This window comes from Hippoglossus hippoglossus, chromosome 17 (genome assembly GCF_009819705.1).
Source record: "Hippoglossus hippoglossus isolate fHipHip1 chromosome 17, fHipHip1.pri, whole genome shotgun sequence".
Taxonomy (NCBI): Eukaryota; Metazoa; Chordata; class Actinopteri; order Pleuronectiformes; family Pleuronectidae; genus Hippoglossus; species Hippoglossus hippoglossus.
The window spans coordinates 15,782,807-15,802,098 of NC_047167.1; the positions used below are offsets into that span (position 1 = coordinate 15,782,807).

The following is a 19,292-nucleotide window of genomic DNA, read 5'->3' on the forward strand; positions in this document are numbered from 1 at the left end:
TTAATCCCAGTGGTTCTGTTGATGAATTCGTAACTTAAAAAATCTAAAAAGGAGCAAATTAACACACAAGCAGCCTGTGTACTGTTAAATATAACTTTGAATCTAACATGTACATTGAACATTAATTCACGTCCAGTTCTGTAGTTTTTAGTATTTGCTTCATGCTGATTTGTTGCCCTAAATCAACATTCTGATATATACTGAACTTAGTGTGACTCAGCTTAACTTAAAGCACAACTTTTGAACAATTGTCTCAATTTAAAAGAAACACACACATGCAGCCTTTATATTGTTAAATATAACTTCTAACACATACATACAGAACATTAATTCATGTCTAGTTCCGTAGTTTATTGTATTTGCTTCATGCTGATTGGTTGCCCTACATAAACATTCTGATATATGCTGAATTTAGTATGACTCAGCTTAACTATAACTTAAAGCACAACCTCTGAACAAATGACCAAATTTAAAAGAAAAATCACATGCACCATTGCAACACCTTCTCCCGAACATGGTTCTCTGGGATAAATGTTGTGGCTTTAAATCCGGTTTCAGAGGGGTGACCCATTGAGTCACCCAGTAGAGGATATTGGCACAATGGGATTCTTGTTCACGGTGCAACATGATTGGCCGGGAGTAAAGGTTTACGCCGCAGATTGCAGCGACCGTGAGGGCGACCAGACAAATAAATACCCCGAATCCACAGGGGGGAGGGATCAGAGACTTTCCAGTTCAGAAGTGAGCAGAGGTTTTTCTCAAGAGCTTTGTTTTGTGTGCTGCCACAACCAGAAGGCAACATGGTCAGCAGGTAAGTCAGTCATGGTTTACTGTCATTATAGTGTAATTTTTTTTATTTCATATTGATCATCAAAAGTTGGCTCAATATATCTGAAAACTGTGAAAACCCAAACGAAAGGACTATGATGTTATGTTTAGAAGTTTCTGCCACTTGACCCTGTGACCCTGAGTGGTTGTGATGGAGCACATGAAGGATTTGAAAGTTCACGCTGAACTCTGCGAACTGTGTGACCCGATCCAGATTATAATGCTTTGAGTCAACAGACACATAACTTGCTGGTATTTTCATCGAGTTTAATTCACTTTAATTCACTTCATTGTTTGTTCATGTCTTTGCTTTCTGACGACAGATTCGAGCACCCAGCTGGTGGATACAAGAAGATCTTTGAGACGTGTGAGGAGCTGGCTGAGCCTCTTCCAGCAACTGTCACAGGTTTGTTTGCTTCTCTTAGACACAACAAAAAAAATATTACAAAAGATATCTCTGATTATACCCACTGTTGGTATTTCACAGGCAGGATTCCTTCCTTTCTGAAGGGAAGTCTTCTCCGTTTGGGACCTGGACTCTTCGAGGTTGGAGATGAACCGTTCTATCACCTCTTTGATGGCCAGGCCCTCATGCACAAATTCGACTTCAAGAACGGACAAGTTACCTACTTCCGAAAGTAAGACTTACACTGTCATGATTTACCAGAGTGCTGATCCGTTTTCCAATTATGTTTTTTTAATTATTATTTGGGAGATTTTTTTGCGTTTTAAAGCAACTATTGGTTTCGATGAGGCATCAAAATCAATCTGCAGAGACTTGAAACATAATCGAAATATGTAATCCTGCCATTCGTATATGTTCGGTATGTTACTGATGTGTTTCTGTGAAGACTTTTCAACCAAAGTTGCAATGAACAGTTGTATTACCACCATCACAACGTAAAAGAGAGAGAGAATATGAAAGACCACCAATCTGCAGATTGAATATACCACATGAGGGAGGTGGGATTTCAGATATAAAGACATGAAACAAATGGTTCATTTTCGTATCAGCAGTGAAACCTTTAAAGATTCATTCGTACAAACTTTCATCTTACACCCTAATATGCCCCTTAGCACTTATTCTCTGTGTGCTTCTCTATCTGATCTCTTACACTTTATCATGTCGAACAAATTTAGCTTCTTACTTCAAGCTCTCCAGCTGTACTGAAGCTTTCGATTTGCCGCGCAGTTTTAAGTCTCTTTTGATGAAAGCATCTGCCGTTTGACTTAATGTAAATGTAATGTTGTGTTTTTGAAGTGAAAATATAAAAAATTTCAATCCCTCCTCTGTGTCAGGTTTGTCAAAACAGATGCGTACGTGCGCGCCATCACAGAGAAGCGTGTGGTGATCACTGAGTTTGGTACGTTTGCGTATCCTGATCCCTGCAAGAACATTTTCTCCAGGTGAGTCACTGCAGAACTCAAACTCAATTTTATCTTTGTCCATCATGATGTATTTTCCTCAGGGTTCTTTTCTCCTTGTCACCACTGACAACCATGTGTCTGCTTTCTAAAATATATAATTTTTTTCCCCAGGTTTTTCTCTTACTTCAAGGGTGTTGAGGTCACAGACAACTGCCTGGTGAACGTCTTCCCTGTTGGTGAGGACTTTTACGCTGTGACGGAAACCAACTTCATCACTAAAGTAGACCCGGACACCTTGCAGACGCTGAAGAAGGTACATCAATACAGAAATATCACCGAATTTGTGACATAAAAAATGATCTGATGGACATTTCTCAATATTAAAGCATAATAAAATGATGTTGTTTTTCTGTGCAGGTTGATATGTGCAACTATATCAACATTAATGGAGTGACGGCCCACCCTCATATTGAAAATGATGGCACGGTGTACAACATTGGAAACTGCATGGGCAAAGGAGCGACACTGGCCTACAACATCGTCAAGATCCCACCAACACAGAAAGGTCGGCATTGGTGTCACAGGGACCAAAGAACTTTATCAGAAGGGACCTCTCCTTAAAGCTAGTGGTACCATAACACTGGTACATGCAGGGTTAAATGAATCACAGTGACCCCTTTCAAAGATCAAGTAGAATTTATATGTATAAATAAAAGACATTCTCTCAAATTATTTTCTCTTTAAGAAGAATTCAAAATAGATTCAAATGTGTTGTTAAATCCAGCAAACTAACCACCTTCTTTTGGAAAATGCACCTTCTTCAGACAGTATTAAGGAATAGACAAACTGTGTCTTTAGTATCAATGTCATATACAGATTAACGTAAATTAAGCATAAAACTAGAAGAATTGATAGAACACTTTCCTCCACCAACAGTCTCCTGATGAAACCACACTTATATTCACTAAATCCAGATATTTATTTCCACACCAAATTGCACACACTCTGAAATATCAGTCCCCTAAATATATAAATAAGATATCAAGATCCATGAATCATTTCCTGGGAAATTGGGGGGAAATGTCAAAAAAAGTAAAATTTGCAATGTTAAAGAAAGTGAAAAAAAAAGTCTGGATCTCCAACAAACTTAATGAGTTCTTTCTTGGTCTATGAACCTTCCCTCTACCAAGTTTGGTGAAAATCTGCGGTGTAGTTGTTGTGTAATCCTGCTGAGAATCAAACTAACTAACTAACAAGCAAACAAACAGGAGCCAAAACAACTTAATGCTTGTGTCAAACATCACAACCATTGCTTTCTTTCTCAGATAAGTCTGATCCCATCGAGAAGACCAAGGTGGTGGTGCAGTTCCCCAGTGCCGAGAGGTTCAAGCCCTCCTACGTGCACAGGTGTGTAGTTTTTATTCTATTTGATGGGTCGTCGATGTTGCCACAGAGAGTTTTAATGCCGTCCCCTCGTTGATTTCAGCTTCGGCATGTCAGAAAACTACTTTGTCTTTGTGGAGACGCCGGTGAAGATCAACCTGCTGAAGTTCCTGAGCGCCTGGAGCATCCGAGGCTCCAACTACATGGACTGCTTCGAGTCCAATGAGAGCCAAGGAGTAAGAACGAGGAGCAGATCCACGTCTTTAGTGGTTTGACCCGTTAAATGATCATCAGCCCACCTCCTGAAACTAACAATGATGTACTCTTTGTAGACCTTGTTCCACATTGCCAGGAAAAGCCCGGGCGAGTACATCGACCACAAGTTCAAAGGGGCGGCCATCGGCATGTTTCATCACATCAACACCTACGAGGACCAAGGATTCATAGTTTTTGACCTGTGTGCTTGGAAAGGGTGAGTGGCTCACTTCTCATATATAACATTTTGTTACATTTTGATAGTCACCATCACTTCTTTCTTGCAGATTTGAGTTTGTTTACAACTACCTGTGGCTGGCCAACCTGAGAGCCAACTGGGACGAGGTGAAGAAGGCGGCCATGATGGCGCCCCAGCCAGAAGTCCGCAGATATGTTATTCCCCTGGATGTCCACAAGGTGAGTCGCGTGTCTTACTCATCCACAATTGCTTCTCAGAGAGGTGGAGTCTATGTCTCCTCTCCTCATGTTGTTACGGTGTTGATGTAGGAGGAGCAAGGCAAGAACCTGGTCAGTCTGCCGTACACCACAGCCACAGCCGTGATGCACGCCGACGGGACCATCTGGCTGGAGCCCGAGGTGCTGTTCTCCGGGCCTCGCCAAGGTGCCGACACAACCATCAAACTTTATTCCAACACTTTCATTTTTAATTGATGCAGCAAAGTATCTTCATCATTTAACCATATAAATGTTTTTTATAGCGTTTGAGTTCCCTCAGATCAATTACAGCAAACACGCAGGGAAGAACTACACGTTCACCTACGGCTTGGGTCTCAACCATTTCATACCGGACAGGGTATGTTCACAAAAGGCCTTCAGTTGTAAAGAGTGTGTCAATCAAACTGCTCCAGTGACTGTTTCCTGTTCCTCGTGTGCAGATCTGCAAGTTGAACGTGAAGTCCAGGGAGACCTGGGTTTGGCAGGAGCCAGACTGCTACCCCTCAGAGCCCCTGTTCGTCCAGACTCCTGATGGGGTGGATGAGGATGACGGTGCGCCACAGGCACCATGAACGCAGTATCTGTATTTCCACGCTGTCTACGACAAAACATGTCTAATGATAATCTCCGTGCTGTGTCGACAGGTGTGCTGTTGACCATCGTGGCGGCTCCCGGCTCCCAGAGGCCAGCGTATCTCCTCATCCTCAACGCCAAGGATCTGTCTGAGGTCGCCAGGGCAGACGTGGAGTGCGACATCCCCGTCACCTTTCACGGGATGTACAAACCCTAATGTAACTGCATCTCTCAGGACGTCTTCGGCCCTTCAGAGTCCAGATCACGATGTCCCAACTTGAACATAGTAGACTTCATATCTTTGGGGAGCCCAATAGCTCAGCTGGTTGGGAGGGCATGTACGGAGGCATGTGTCCTCGGCGGCTGCAGGTTCGATGCCGACCTGGCCCTTTGCTGTATCCCTCCCCAGCTCTTTCCCCCCTTCAAACTTAATTCTGTCATATTGAATAAAGGCTTAAAAGTCCTGTCCTTCAAATGTCAATATTGGTTTAATAAAAGAAATGGATGTGTCACTAACATTTCATTTTGGAGAAATAAAATAATATCAATAAACGTCACTGTTCTGTATTGATCTGTCCAATGGAGTTTTCTTTAGCTACTTAAGGTAGCAGTGGTACTGTTCTTCATCTTGGGGCTGGCCCTGTGAAAGTGAATATTTATAGGATTTATCTTTTATTTTAAATAGTCAAATTCTCCAAGTTCCACACTCTGATCTTTCAGTTCGAGTCAGACAAAAAGATGTTTTCTTTTCTTTTTGACAACTTGATCTAAATCTGCAGTGCTTCTTTATACAGTATAACAAGCAAACCTTTCTTCAGATGCACCGACTGACACTTCAGTTAATCCTCCAGGCTACATTCTTCAGATATTTGCAGAGATTAAACATGTCGCCACACAAAATCTCATTACGGCCACATTTGAATAAGCGACCTTTCCATGTCTGTCCTCATTGTGTTGCTCAAAGTTTGTCTTTGAATCTAATCTAAAAAAAGTGAGAGCATGCAGATCTCGCTGTGCCGCAAAGCTGGTTAACGCTGAGAGAGAAAAAAAGAGAGAGAAAGAATTTGTTGCAATCTCTTTTCTTATTATGTGCATATAAATGAATGCGGCCCTTGTGTACGATGTCATAAACCCACCACCCTTCAGATTCATTCATACATTAACAAAGTGTCCATTTGCTTTAATCTTGCGTTGGCAGCATCACACAAGGATTTACCTTATGATTTTTTTTTTTTTTTTAATTACAAACAATTTGACTCACATGTTTCGTCCCCAGCTGATGCAAGACAAGGAAACAAAGCTAATATGGCTTTGGCTCACTTGCTCCATCAGTCCAACGGAGAGCCCTGATTACACGGTCACGTTTCCTGCGCCGCTGCCAGATTTTAGGATTTCATTATTGAAATGCCCAGAGAAACATTTTGCAATCGTGTGCTTTGTAATCTCACATCTTAATAATCATTGGGTTATAAATCTGCCCCCTCACAAGCACAAACAGATTGTTTTACCCCTGTTGAAATGCCCAACTGCTTTTTTATTATTATTAAACAAAACCAATTTCTCTTTGTGTGTTTATTTTATTTATTTTTTACATGAGGGCTTTACAGCCTTCGGAAAAGAACGAAATAATAATAAAAAAAGATTACAGGAAATATTCATTTTCAGAATAAACTTAAGCTGAAAAACACAGCAAAGGGAAGGCTCAATGGAAAACTTGGTATCTCAGTTCAGACTATCACACCATAAAGACAAGTCGCTCAGACTCTGAAATTCGGATTGGGACAGAGGTTTGCACAGCCAGGCTTCAACCAGCGTAATATAGTTATATACTTACTGTCCTAATACACAATGGATTTTACACACGTGTGGGAGATGTGAAGGTAAAAGATAAAACACAGAAAAGCCACACTACCACATACACAAAAGAACCGTTTGACTTTTGTAACTATTCTGCTACAGTGAATTGAAACAAAGCAACACAAACACAATAGTGTAAAAAGAAAAATGTGACAAAGGGATGTTGATTCAAACTCTAACATTCTGAAGTTCGTCTTAAAGAAATAGTTTGACATTTTTGGAAATACACTTATTTGCTCTTTTTTTCAAAAACAATAAATATGGAGCTACAAGAAAATGATGAGTTCAGTTTAGCTCAAAATCTTGAAGCAGAGGGAAAGCAGCTTTAACCTTTTGTCCAAAAGTCAATATCAAAATGAAGTATCCTAACAGCACCACCACAAATCATAAATTAATATGCTATACGTTATTTGTTGAATGTGTAAATGAAAATGTAACAATTTGAATTTGCCTATTACAAGTTTTATTTGTGTGTAACGTCACACAACGCCACGTAAAACCAAAAACGCACAATTTTGTCAACATTACTTTCTGTATTAAGATTAATAAACAGTTGTCATGTTTGTTGGTTGGCATATTTTCATATTTACTTCTCGCTATTTTTTGCTCTAGCTTCTCTTCCCAGTCTTTATAGTAAACTAAGCTAACTGTCGCTAATACCATACTCGCCGCACAGACAAGAGAACGGCGTCAATCTGATCCGGCTCTTGGTGAGAAACTCAAGGAGCCGATCTTATGAAATGTCAAACTTTTCCCTTAACATCGAGCAAACCTCTGTCCCTTTACTAACACATAAAAACACACAAGAATCCAGACTTAAGCAGAGCAAAGCGGAGGCTCACGCTACTGAATCACAGACTTCATGATCTACATCGTCGGGCTTACTTCAACGTGGTGAGTGACTACTGACAGCTTTGACAACATGTTTTATCAGCTATATAACTTTTGCATCTCAGGAAACGGAGGAATGAAGTATTGATAGTGCAAGGTTGTAAGGTACATATATTAATATATTGTTTTAGATACTGTCCTATACGTAAAGTGCAAATCTCTGGATCAGATGAAACGTGTGTGCAAGCATTTTTCTAATTTGGACTCACTGATCCAACCTGCCCATGCACGAATGAGCCCTTTACACTGGCTGCCGGCTACTTTACACCCCCTCTGGTGACACATTCACATTACACATCATCATCTCATTCCTTCAGCTCAAAGCTTTTTTTAAAAGTCTGATTATTTGAAGAAGCCAAAGACAAATATGTGGACTTGACCGCCATTATGAATGAATGTGTACTTATAGACTTTGGGTGAGTTCTGTAAAGTGCGTGCATTCTTTTGTTTTTGTAATCCTCCTTTTTTCTTCTGTTGTGTGTTAACACATTTCCCAAGTGTAGGGTCTGTAGGAGATCAATATGTTGAAGTCGTTGCTCACTGTTGCCACGGAAACTTCGACTTTAATCCAACAGATTTCTAGCGACACCTTTAAACGTTCTGGTCAATAATTAAGTTAACCTACTTGTCCATTTACATTATGATTAACCGGGAATGACGGTGAAATGGTGTCAGCTGAGGAGAAACACCACCGAGGCCGGCTCAAGTGGAAATGCAAAGTCATCAACCCCCTCCCCAATCACACAGGTCAAAAAGAAAATCCCATGTGCTCACCATCAACGCAGGCTGCAGCTTCGACACAATAAACACACACACAAACACAATCATGCAGGGTCGACTTGAAACAGTCTCTCACTGACTTGTGTAACTGATGTTTTTAAGACCAGCTTATTCTGACTTGGGGGACATGGAAGGCCAACACTGGGTGAGTAGAATTGGTAATTTTCAAAGTGCAATACAACAGCCAACCTATTTTTTTCCCCCCAAATTCCTCAGGCTCTATAAAGAGGGCAATTGTAGGGTTTGTGTGCGGGGGTCGGAGGGGCCGTGTTTGATGTAAGCGTGGGGGAGGAGGGGGGTGAAGAATCAGTTGGTCTCATAGGTGGAGAGCAGGGCAGCATCCACAGGCTCCATGCAGGAGGGGCAGGTGAAGGATCTCATCAGCCAGTCGTCTATACAGTCCGTGTGGTAGATGTGCATACAGGGCAGGAACCGGATGGGGTCCCCGTATACAAAGTCCAGCATACAGATCACACACCTGAGAGGAGAGGAAGTGAAGGGTTTAAACACGTCACATCACAAATGTTCAACATTATTGTGAGTTTTTATACAACTTCACAGCTGTCGGTAGTAGCTGTATAAAAATATACATTACGGCTGTGAAAAACTGAAAAGTAGTCCTTTAAATAGATCTGCCTGAATAGAACTGAAACCACTGGTGGCTTCTCCTCTGCCAGTATACCCACATTACAAATATTGTCAATGGTATTAGGGCTGCAAGGGGTTAATAATCTAGAGCAGCTGGACAGGTTTGAAAAAATACAATCCCTCTTTCCTAGAGCCCAAAATACCTTCAAATAACTTTGATTGGCCGAGATTCAAATTACAGTGACATTAGAATAAAAACAAGCAGCCAACAATCATAGGAGTCGTTAAAAACAAAAACATATCTTGTTAGTTTTGAGGCCTTAAGAAAACACATTATTCAACACCCTCAGTTCAGACTCTGATGATTAATAAAGTATCAACATTAGTGTTTAAAGACGTGTTTTTAAGCTTGTGAATGGGCCCTGTGATTTTTTTTACATGATACAAGACATGTCATACTTGAAATATGCGGCTGACTTCATAGCTGAGTATTTCCACCTTGCAACTGCAGTGTTCATGTTACAATAAAGAGTCTCATACATCACAAACCTATTGAACCAATCCTGTCACCTTGTGGGTCTTTCCATATCATTTCAACAACATAAGCATCTATTTCCCCTTCGTTCACTGTGACATTACCAGGGGCTTTGAAGGAGAAGCCATCAGTCGCTAATTATTGATATTTAACGCTTTATTCAACATTAGCGACACAGTATTAGCTGTCCGATAACGTAGAGGAGTTGAAGGCTGGTGTTATATATTACTGCTTTTGTTTCTTACATTGTAGAGAGGAAAGGTGCAGGGTATTCAGCTGCAACATGCAACTTCACCACTAGATGTCACCAAATTCTACACACTGAACCTTTAATCCAATTAATTTTAAGGCAATGTGTAATTCTGAGGCAGAGAGATGAACCTTTGTGGATTTAATTCATGTCAGGAGAGGATTTTTAATTGAATTAGTCTGTTGTTGATTTATCAGCTGATCATTTCAGCACACAACTAATTATTACAGCTTTTCTTGCATATATGCTGCACAACCATTTTACGCCAGTCTCAAACGCTTCTCCCCCTGTGGATGACCTCAGATGCGGGAATAGGATACACTCACTCACTCTCTTTTGTTTTTGTAATCCTCCTTTTTTCTTCTGTTGTGTGTTAACACATTTCCCAAGTGTAGGGTCTGTAGGAGATCAATATGTTGAAGTCGTTGCTCACTGTTGCCACGGAAACTTCGACTTTAATCCAACAGATTTCTAGCGACACCTTTAAACGTTCTGGTCAATAATTAAGTTAACCTACTTGTCCATTTACATTATGATTAACCGGGAATGACGGTGAAATGGTGTCAGCTGAGGAGAAACACCACCGAGGTGCAGGGTAATTATTACAACTAATTATTACAGCTTTTCTTGCATATATGCTGCACAACCATTTTACGCCAGTCTCAAACGCGTCTCCCCCTGTGGATGACCTCAGATGCGGGAATAGGATACACTCACTCTCTGATCTTTTTCTCAGAGCCGTCTTTTCCTCCATCATAAACGCCCTTCGGGAGGTGCTGGATGAGGCCAATGCGCTGAGCTATGCGAATCTGCTCCTCCTCTGTCAGCTGTGTGGCCAGACGGGCCTGGCTGGGTGTGGGATGGTATATGGGAATGTGAGCCTGCTCCTGGTGACACACAGAGAAACAGCAACACGGTTATCATCCAAATACCAGCTCACTTACACAGAGGTGGAGTGACAGATAGAAGCATCTGCCTGGTCTGAACAGCTGTTCTGTGACTGTGACACAAACCCACTATTTGTTTAGGAAGAGAACCTGCTGTATCTTAACATTTAGAGGCTTTATCTTACGCGATCTCAGCTCACAGTCTGTCCCATAATGTGTCAGAAACATGCATCAATAAGCTCGTGCTTCAGCATGTGTGTGTGTTTACAGCCTCTGACCTGGTACGGCGGAGGTGGTTCGAGGTCCGGATCCATCCCGTCCCCGAAGCTCGCTCTGTCTGACTGGGATTCATGAAGCAGAGAGATGTCGTCCGATGTGGGAGACTTGAGACAGTTGCCCATGTCTTCGTGCCTCCGCTCCCGTCCTCCTGGCCGACGTCAAAAAAACAACAACAAAACTAAACTAAAGCAACCTGATCTTGTTGTTGCTAGAGTTGCTCTCGTTGGCTAATGTTAGATTTGTCTTCCTACTACTCCAGAAACCATGAATGTAATATAAGAGGACACCAGATACATGGCTGTGAAACCGCTGCGTGAACGTTGAACGACAGAGCACAACGTCCGAACTAGTTTCTCTCCATGTTTACACGGGGAAAACAAAACAAAGAACTCCTTTGCTAACGACAGCTAGCAGCCGAGCTAGCTACTTTTTTTTGTCCTACTTCCGTGACGAGAATCAGTCATTACTTTGTCAGAAACGTAATTTCAGCTAAATGTCCACTTTAACGGAAACAGTAGCTCATAGACTGTGTGGTCAGGCAGAGGAGCCGAGGCGACATGTCTTCCTTTTCAACTTCGTGAGTAAGACTCCTCAGTTTATCTCCTCGCTAGCTGCTCGCTCCTTCTTCACCCAGACGACATGTTATCGGTCCTTTGTATATGACGTCAGTGGGGTGAATATGCGCCGCTGATTGGATTATTTCTGTGACGTAGTTCCCAGACAGGACCGAGTCCCGCCCATTTGAATGACGACAACAACAAACGATTGACTGGTTTATGATCAATAGAGAATCAATTAGTCCATTATTATGAAAAATATCAGAAATTAAATAAAAAAAAAGCTTTATATAATGAGCATTCCACAGCTAGGTGAATTTAATAACAAAATGAAATGATATATATATGTATTTGCAATGTGCAATACATAGACATTATTGTTAAAATTATTGCAATAATATACCATATATTACTATTACTATTATTACTATTAGTATTATTATTTTAGTTAAAGTCTTGGTGGGAAAAAACTCTGTTTTCTCTGCATGTCAGCACTGAACCATTTAGTCCCCAACAATTAAACAGAAAACCCATCACTTTAATTATAGGAAAGACCGACATCAGTGAGAAATTAAAGTAAATAAAACATATACAAAAAACATTTTTTTTTATTTTTGCTTTTGTGTGTGTATGTGTGTGGTTGTGTTAACCCTTCGATACACAACATGGGTCAAAAGTGACCCATATTCATTTCCTGTGTTATTCTGAGTGTGTCTTTACTATATTTTTGAAATATAGTATTTTATCATTTAATATTCTAAGTATTCATTAAATATCTTGTTTTTGATTACCACAAATCATTACTTTCCTTTTTCCTTTCTCACTTTTTGAACACTTTTACACACTTGGGTAAAAAATGACCCATACAGTATGTATTCACTGCGGAACACCTGCCATACATTTCACACAGCTGCTTTTGCACATCTGATGCATGTAAGTCTTATGTTACAATCCATTACTAGTGAGAAAGAGAAACTATATAAATAAATAAAACTATATTATTATAACATTTAATATAATAATAAACTATATAACTAAATAATGTTTTCGGGGGAGGGCAGTTGGGATGAGGGGATAGGAGACAGGATTAAGGGCGTGGAAGGATGGGAGAGGTGAAGTGGGTTAACAGGGTGAAGGGAGGTGAGAAGTGATCTTTCTCTTCTCCTTCTTCGCCTCCTTCTCTCTTTGCTTTTTCTCTCTCTTCTCCTGCTCCTTCTTCTCTTTCAGCTCCTTCTTCAGTCTCTTTTCTTCCTCCTTCTGAGCTTTTCTTTCATCCTTTCTTCTTCTGGCCTTGTCGCTGTCTGACATGAGGGCCAGCTCCTGAAAAGACAGAGATGACACGTGTTTCATTATTTTCACTCTCAAAGTCTAAATCGGAAACAAACTCACAATCCAATAAGTTATTGTTCAAATAAAACTGAGCTGATCAGGTCACTTACCTGAAGCTTAATAGTCTTCACAATGAGGAACTTGATATCCTCATCCATCTTCTGAGATTTGATTTGTGAGTCTTCCTGCAAATTGAGCAACTTCTTCTCCGTGGCTACAACCAGACTCTTCAGCGCCTCGATTATTTGAAGACAGGTCTCTTGCTCCACCTGCTTACTACTGAGCTGATCCTCCAGAGTGTTGACTTTAAGTTCCCAGTCAGACTCAAGCTGATGGATCTGAGTCTGCATGGCCGTCAGTTTTTCTGTGAGCTCAACATTCTTTTGCAAGTCCTCCTGCACGTTGAGCCACTTCTTCTCTGTGGTTTCTACCAGACCCTCCAGCTCCTTGATTCTTTGAACGCAGACGTCTTTCTCCAACTGCTCACTCCCTAGCTGATTCTCCAAAGCGTTGACTTTGATGTTACAGTCAGTCTCGCTCTGGAGGATCTGAGTCTGTGTGGTCTTCAGTTTGGCCATGAGCTCAGCATTCTTATCGACCAGCGCGGTCTTTTCACTTTGGAAAGTGGCAATTACTTCAACTTTTTCCCTGTCGACATCCTCAACCTTCTGCTTGTACTCACGTAACTCCTCTGTTATCCTCTGAATGGATTCGGGGGGATTGTTTAGGAACTGTATATCTTTGTCCTTCACGATCAACCTCTTGTTCATTTCCCTCAGCTCGGACTCTAGTCCTCTCTGTACCACCTTGGCATTCTTCAATTCACTCTCCAATGACGCAATCCCAGCCTGCATCCGTGTCTTGCCCTTATTCCATTTGCTGTCCTTGCTGTTCATCAGCACCTTAAGAGCTTTGTTCTCCAGCGACAGCTTCATATTCTTTAACTCTGAGACTTCCAGTTGTTGCAGGAGGCCTTCCATTGTTTCCTCTGAGTTTGGCTCTGTGTTGCTGTTGGAGCAGTTGTCTTGTAGACTCATGATTCTCTCAGCTGTTGACTGATCAAGTTTTTCGTTGTGGTCTCGGTGTCGGACTTGTAGAGCAGTCTTGATCTTTTGTTCTGTTGCACTGTTTGATCCAACTGAGAAGAAGTGTCTTTTCAGTTGTCAGTTAAGTAGCCTGCTGATTGATCTCACTATTCAACAACAAAAGACTCTGTGTTTTACTGTGTCACCTTTGACCCATGTTGTGCATTAGAAGGGGTTTGAATAGCCTTTGTATCAAAGGGTTAAATCAAGTACCTGCAACAAAAGTCCATTCAGTGTAGACAGCTATCAAATACCACAAATATCACTTTAATAATATAACTTTATAGAAATTAGGGAAAAAAACTCATTCAATAGCAGTGGCAACTTGAGGACACCTTTATTTGTATATACAGCTATTGTACACATAAAAACCCACAAATTATTTGCATTCCAGGAATTTATGATACAAGTCTCCATGTTTTTGGTTAAGTGAGTTTCACAGAATTGGCCCTCTTCAGGCAAACAAGACAAATACACAAATCTTAAAATGAACTTTTTTTTCAACGATTCCCTTACCTTTAAAGCTCATCAACTGATGCTGTTTAATATATTTTTTTCTCTAAATGTTACAAACAGCACAACTTCTCTGTACATTATTAGTAAGCAATAGAGTAATGTTGATTTGTGAAGCAAAATGTGTCATGGTGTGTCTACAGTGTTTCTACAGTCATCGTCCGGAATGGTTCACACAATATTCACAAGGAAGAAAAAAGGCAAAAATAGATGAGAGGTTGGATTTGAAATGATATAAAATGACAGAAAATTAAATGTTAAATATAACTGTTTGAAATTTCTTATTTTAAAGGTGCAGACTGGTAAAAACAAAAGTAACAGGCTGTTTTGAAGGATGATGAGGAAACTTTAAAGGTATTCAGTTTGGCGGAGGCATGATTTAACAATAACACTGGGAGAAATAACAAATAAGTATATTTTCTATGTTATTCTATGACTTTATTCATATCTCACAAATTATTATGTTCAATACCAAAAAAAGAAAAATGACGGGGAGAATCAGGCAGGTTTACCCCCCTGCACATTCATTCACACTGTAAAAAAATCCAGCATTATTGAGTATTAGTATCCACATTGTCTGGTAAAGTATCCGATCGTCTCTGCGTGATGGCTTATCGTATTGATCTGGTCTACTAAATGGCAATGGTGGGATGATCACAAACTATTTACAAAACCAATTATTTATAAGAAAATGTAGTTACATATCCACACACCCCACAGATAAATACTGTTCAGAGCAACACTGAATCATTTAGAGACATCTTCAGAAATGAAAATACCTTATATTGACACAAATGACATAATTTGATCCATTTCTTTTGTGTATTTTCTGCATCCCACGACTATTTGAGATGTGTTATTACTCTCTATCATCAAGTACAAGTCAGGAAATAGACCTTATTTATTGTCAGTGTTCTGTGTGAATTGGCAACTACAGTTTCAGGAAGTATTGTTCTTCATTGTTTTGGGTTCACATTTGACCAAACATCCAGAGGGCTCTTGGCCTCAATGCACTGATGCAGAAAGAGTCACATTGATCTTCACTCTGTACACTGTTGCACAGCATCCTCCTCCAACACCTCCACTGGGATCCCCCCTCCTCTTCCACACTGTGCCTCCCGTCCCTAGCACCTGTCGTCCTCCTCTGTGTCACTGAGAGGATCGCAGCCCGCAACCGAGGTCGTCTGCGCCAAACGCTTCCGAAAGTGTCCGTTGGGGACCTGCCAGCCAGTCCGCAAACGCGGGCGGGCCGAGCTGATGGTGTTTGAGCGTCCCAGGCTGCAGGCCACAGCCGCCTCGAAGGTCAAGGTCTCCATGGGACCAGAGGGGTCAGGGCTGTGGTCCCCCTCTTGTGAGGCCAGGAATGGCTCTGAGGGGTAGCGTCGAGGCGGGGACGAGTGTTGGCCGGCCTCGGCCCGCCCTTCTCCTGCCACCCCCTTTTTGGCCTCCCGGGTGGGCTTGCCTCGCCTCATGGTCTCTGGGCTGCCCTGTTCGTCCTCGTCTTCACCGACAGAGGCTTGTGTGCGACACACGAGCGGGGAGTAGGAGATGTGAGGGCGAGACCGGGTTGGGGTTTGCGATAATGGTCGTCGGCCGCTGGGGGTGCTGGACTCTGAGGTGGAGGGCACTGGACTGTCTGAGCTGTTTCCCTGAGAATAAGAGGCACTTGGATTGAATTATGTCCCAACATGAACTCCATGACAAAAGTCTGCTCACAGTAACAGTAGTTTGTCTCCTTTATCTTCTCCATGAGGATTACATCTGGTCTAAGTATGTCACAAGATAAATCTTACCGTAATTATTCAACTGAAAAGCTCATTACTTAGCTTGAAGATTATTTTTACATCAACATCAACATGTTCTACATATCTGGTATCAGTTTGAACCTGTTATCTTAAAGTTTCCGTATGCAGAAATGTATGCAGAATGGTAACGTCAGAATCCAATCAGAGCATCTGCTCTATATTGGTTTCTCGTTGTGTAAGGACGATGTCTAAAATGTATTATTCTTGATTGTGTTCACAAGAATGTGTTTACAGAGTAACAGAATAATGACATCACAGTGTCAGAGAGTCAATGATTTACAGCCACGGTGACTTTTTGGCAAGATGCAGCACACTATAAGTGGATGATTCAGTCAAATGAGTAAAAATGTTGAGTGTTAAACCGAAGGGGAAGGACCGCCAATGTATTTTCAAATTTGTGAAAATGGCGGCTCAGGAAGGAAGACATGTCAGCTTAATTTCCACATCCCATGAAAAAAGGGGCACGCGTGAAAAAGTAAATTGTTAATTTTTAAGTCAAGTGAGTGATGTAACCATGTTGGATTTGGGATAACGCTTCTCCGTCAGAATATATACACTATGCCAATGCATAAAGTGTATGTGAGTGCACTTACTGAATGTTTACTTTTAAAAGGCAGCAGTGGAGTCACAACGTCACAGAGACACAGAGTAACTGGAACTCAGAGTTATAACATGGAGTCGTTCCTGTCCAGGTCCCTGAATCCCTGGGCTGACCTGAGTGTTTCTGACCTACCTGTTTATCTTGGACGTGTGCTCGCTCCACGCTGGAGGAGCATGAGGGCTGCAGGCTCCTTTCCTCTGAGTTACAGCGAGATGTGTCTGGTGAGAGGAGGTGGCAGCGCTCCTTAGAGCGGCCACGCTCCCTGTCAGCCTGCTGCTTGTGATCTGACCGGGAGACTAGTGGACAGCACAAGACAACAGAATAAAAGAAGAGGTGAGTGTAAAGAATGTAGGTGGAAACACAGTGTGACTTGGGGTTAAACTGCAAACTGCTGTGGTGATATCAGATGAGCAGACTAACCAGCAGCCTTGTAGCTTTTGTGACGAGGTCGATACAGTCGCTCAGGACTTTTCTCGTCCTGCCAGAGACCGTTGACCCGCTGATCCCCAACAGTGGACACCGAACGCTTCATGGAGCCACCGGCAACCTCCGTCTCCTTGTATGTGAAAACACACGTACAAAAATACAAGCACAACGTAGAACTCTGAAAACATTATACATACTTATTAAAAAATTAATATTTAATTCAGAAATTGTGTTTGCAATTCATTTACATGCTTTACTTATTAGTCTTTCCTGTATTCTGGAGATGAAATGAAGAGGTTGAGGTAAAAGAGCGAGGCATCTGCATTCAAGTATCACACCCCATTCTAACAATTCAATTCCGAACGCACCAAAGGACAATCCAAATCTCTACTGATATAACTCTCTCGTGCACGTAAGGAAAGAGGCACAGTGGCATTAGAGCCCATGCAGCCACTGAACTCCCCGAGGTCCAGCCCAGAGGCCGTGTCGTGGAAGATGTGTGTACCTGCAACTCTACAGCCAGACGAGGCATGGAAGAGGCCCGCACACACAGGCCCCTCCCTACTGGAAGCTCCAGAGGGGCTTCAATCCCCCCACTGCACTCGCCCACCTAGGTGAGCACAGAAACAAGAGAGGAGGGCAAGGAGAGACAGAGCACCAGTCAGGCTCGTCCCCACCAGGACTGCCTCCACATCCAAGTCAGGTGAGAGGGGGGCAGCCAAGCCAGTTCAGTACTGAGGGCTCATCTATCATAGCCATCACCATCGCCATCCAATCAGAAGCCATTCCAGCCAAAAAAAACGGACAGGTCAACGACTAGCAACAGAGATAACTTCACTTCCAGGAAGGAGAGAAACAGAGTGAGGTTGTGAACGGGGAAGAGGAGCGAGAGGAGATGAAAAACAAAACAAAGAAAAGATGGGATCCATATCTCAGCTACATGAATTCATGCATATTCAGGTCTTCATCGCTACACAAACAGAGCCAGACAACATCTCTCCAGGGGTCAAACACATTCCTCTGTACACCAACATGTGGGGTTTCTAGAGCAACTTCGCATCATTCATCTAGCAGGCAAAGGGGACCAGTAAATAAAACCAGACACAGCAAAACATCAACAGTGTGACAGTCCGCCTCCACTAATCCGACCTCCAAGGGACTAAAACGTAACCAAAGACAGGAGCACAGAGAGTCAGCGATGCCGTGCTCTGCAAGGCACTGAAAGAAAAGTCACAGCAGGAGTGTCAGAAATGTTCACATTTTCTACGGTTAAATGTTTAAGTGGTTCCCAACGTGAGAGAAGAACAAGTACGACACAATAATTAAATGAAATGGGCTATTTCAATGCATAAATTCTCATCAAAAGAAAGAAAGAAGACAGGGTATCTGTTTCCTTAAGATGTAAAACTCATAATTTAGTTTAACTGCTCACAACAATGGATAAATTACTGAAAAAGCAAACCGAGAGGTGCTACTGAGCCTCTGTGTGAAATGACTATTATCAACATTTCAAACTTCCAAATTCTGTGGCTCCTGATCTGGATCTAAGTCTTTAAATATTCAGTATCTGCTAATCAAACCCAAACCAAAAGGAATTTTTCTATTCATATTACAGCTGAATAGCAGACTGAGGCTACAGGAACATGGGATTGAGATGCAGTAAATATGAGTGAAGCAATATATGAAAACAACAGAGTGGCTCTGCTTCAAAAACCATATAACATTTTACTCTATTCATTTTATTGATTATATTCTATTACTCTTTGTTTGGGGTGTCTCGTCCCTATGAAAGAGAAGCGGGACAAGGCTTAGTTTTTAATGATCGTAAATTAAAAGGTTTGGAACCACCGCTCTAAGTCATGGTTATGGTATCAATGTTGTTTACTCATGTTCACCCTCTTCCTTACCAGAGGTTGCTCTCGACTTGCTTCAGTATCGGAGCTTATCGTCTGCAAAAACAGTTCCTGGGGTGAGATCGGGCTCAACGCCACGAAGCCTCCTCTGGTCCTGTATCAGGACGGAGCACAGGAATAAGCAAACGCAAAC

General features: G+C 41.8%; 3 protein-coding genes across 12 annotated transcripts in view; 1 reads left to right on the top strand and 2 right to left on the bottom strand.

The window, feature by feature from the left end:
* The first annotated feature begins 674 nt into the window (after positions 1 to 674).
* On the top strand, positions 675 to 5,373 carry rpe65a (retinoid isomerohydrolase RPE65 a). Of its 2 annotated transcripts, XM_034614516.1 has the most exons (14): positions 675 to 811; positions 1,152 to 1,234; positions 1,316 to 1,466; positions 2,128 to 2,235; positions 2,368 to 2,509; positions 2,614 to 2,761; positions 3,522 to 3,603; positions 3,683 to 3,815; positions 3,912 to 4,051; positions 4,122 to 4,251; positions 4,342 to 4,456; positions 4,554 to 4,648; positions 4,731 to 4,842; positions 4,935 to 5,373. In XM_034614516.1, the coding sequence occupies exons 1-14, from the start codon at positions 801 to 803 to the stop codon at positions 5,078 to 5,080; spliced, it is 1,596 nt and encodes a 531-aa protein (XP_034470407.1). In that variant the 5' UTR covers positions 675 to 800; the 3' UTR covers positions 5,081 to 5,373. The 2 variants fall into 2 exon arrangements, with proteins under 2 accessions (XP_034470407.1, XP_034470406.1); XM_034614515.1 differs by lacking the exon at positions 675 to 811 and having other exon boundaries at positions 1,129 to 1,234.
* Positions 5,374 to 6,420: 1,047 nt separating this feature from the next.
* LOC117778392 (RING finger protein 11-like) lies at positions 6,421 to 11,591 on the bottom strand. 2 transcript variants are annotated; one of them, XM_034613896.1, is made up of 4 exons: positions 11,398 to 11,583; positions 10,930 to 11,078; positions 10,482 to 10,651; positions 6,421 to 8,869 (listed from the first exon to the last, which is right to left on the bottom strand). In XM_034613896.1, the coding sequence occupies exons 2-4, from the start codon at positions 11,050 to 11,052 to the stop codon at positions 8,698 to 8,700; spliced, it is 465 nt and encodes a 154-aa protein (XP_034469787.1). In that variant the 5' UTR covers positions 11,053 to 11,078; positions 11,398 to 11,583; the 3' UTR covers positions 6,421 to 8,697. The 2 variants fall into 2 exon arrangements, with proteins under 2 accessions (XP_034469787.1, XP_034469786.1); XM_034613895.1 differs by having other exon boundaries at positions 10,930 to 11,591.
* A 2,630-nt stretch (positions 11,592 to 14,221) lies between these two features.
* The window catches only part of LOC117778171 (voltage-dependent R-type calcium channel subunit alpha-1E-like), a 49,952-nt gene continuing 44,881 nt past the window's right edge, over positions 14,222 to 19,292 (bottom strand). For 7 of the 8 annotated variants that reach the window (XM_034613517.1, XM_034613525.1, XM_034613516.1 and 4 more), the window contains 5 exons: positions 19,154 to 19,253; positions 17,752 to 17,856; positions 17,241 to 17,376; positions 16,953 to 17,116; positions 14,222 to 16,063 (listed from right to left, as the gene is read on the bottom strand). In XM_034613517.1, the coding sequence (XP_034469408.1) occupies positions 15,539 to 16,063; positions 16,953 to 17,116; positions 17,241 to 17,376; positions 17,752 to 17,856; positions 19,154 to 19,253 (1,030 nt within the window). In that variant the 3' untranslated portion in view covers positions 14,222 to 15,538. The remainder of the gene's footprint in view (positions 16,064 to 16,952; positions 17,117 to 17,240; positions 17,377 to 17,751; positions 17,857 to 19,153; positions 19,254 to 19,292) is intronic. The other variant, XM_034613520.1, reaches the window with a different exon arrangement.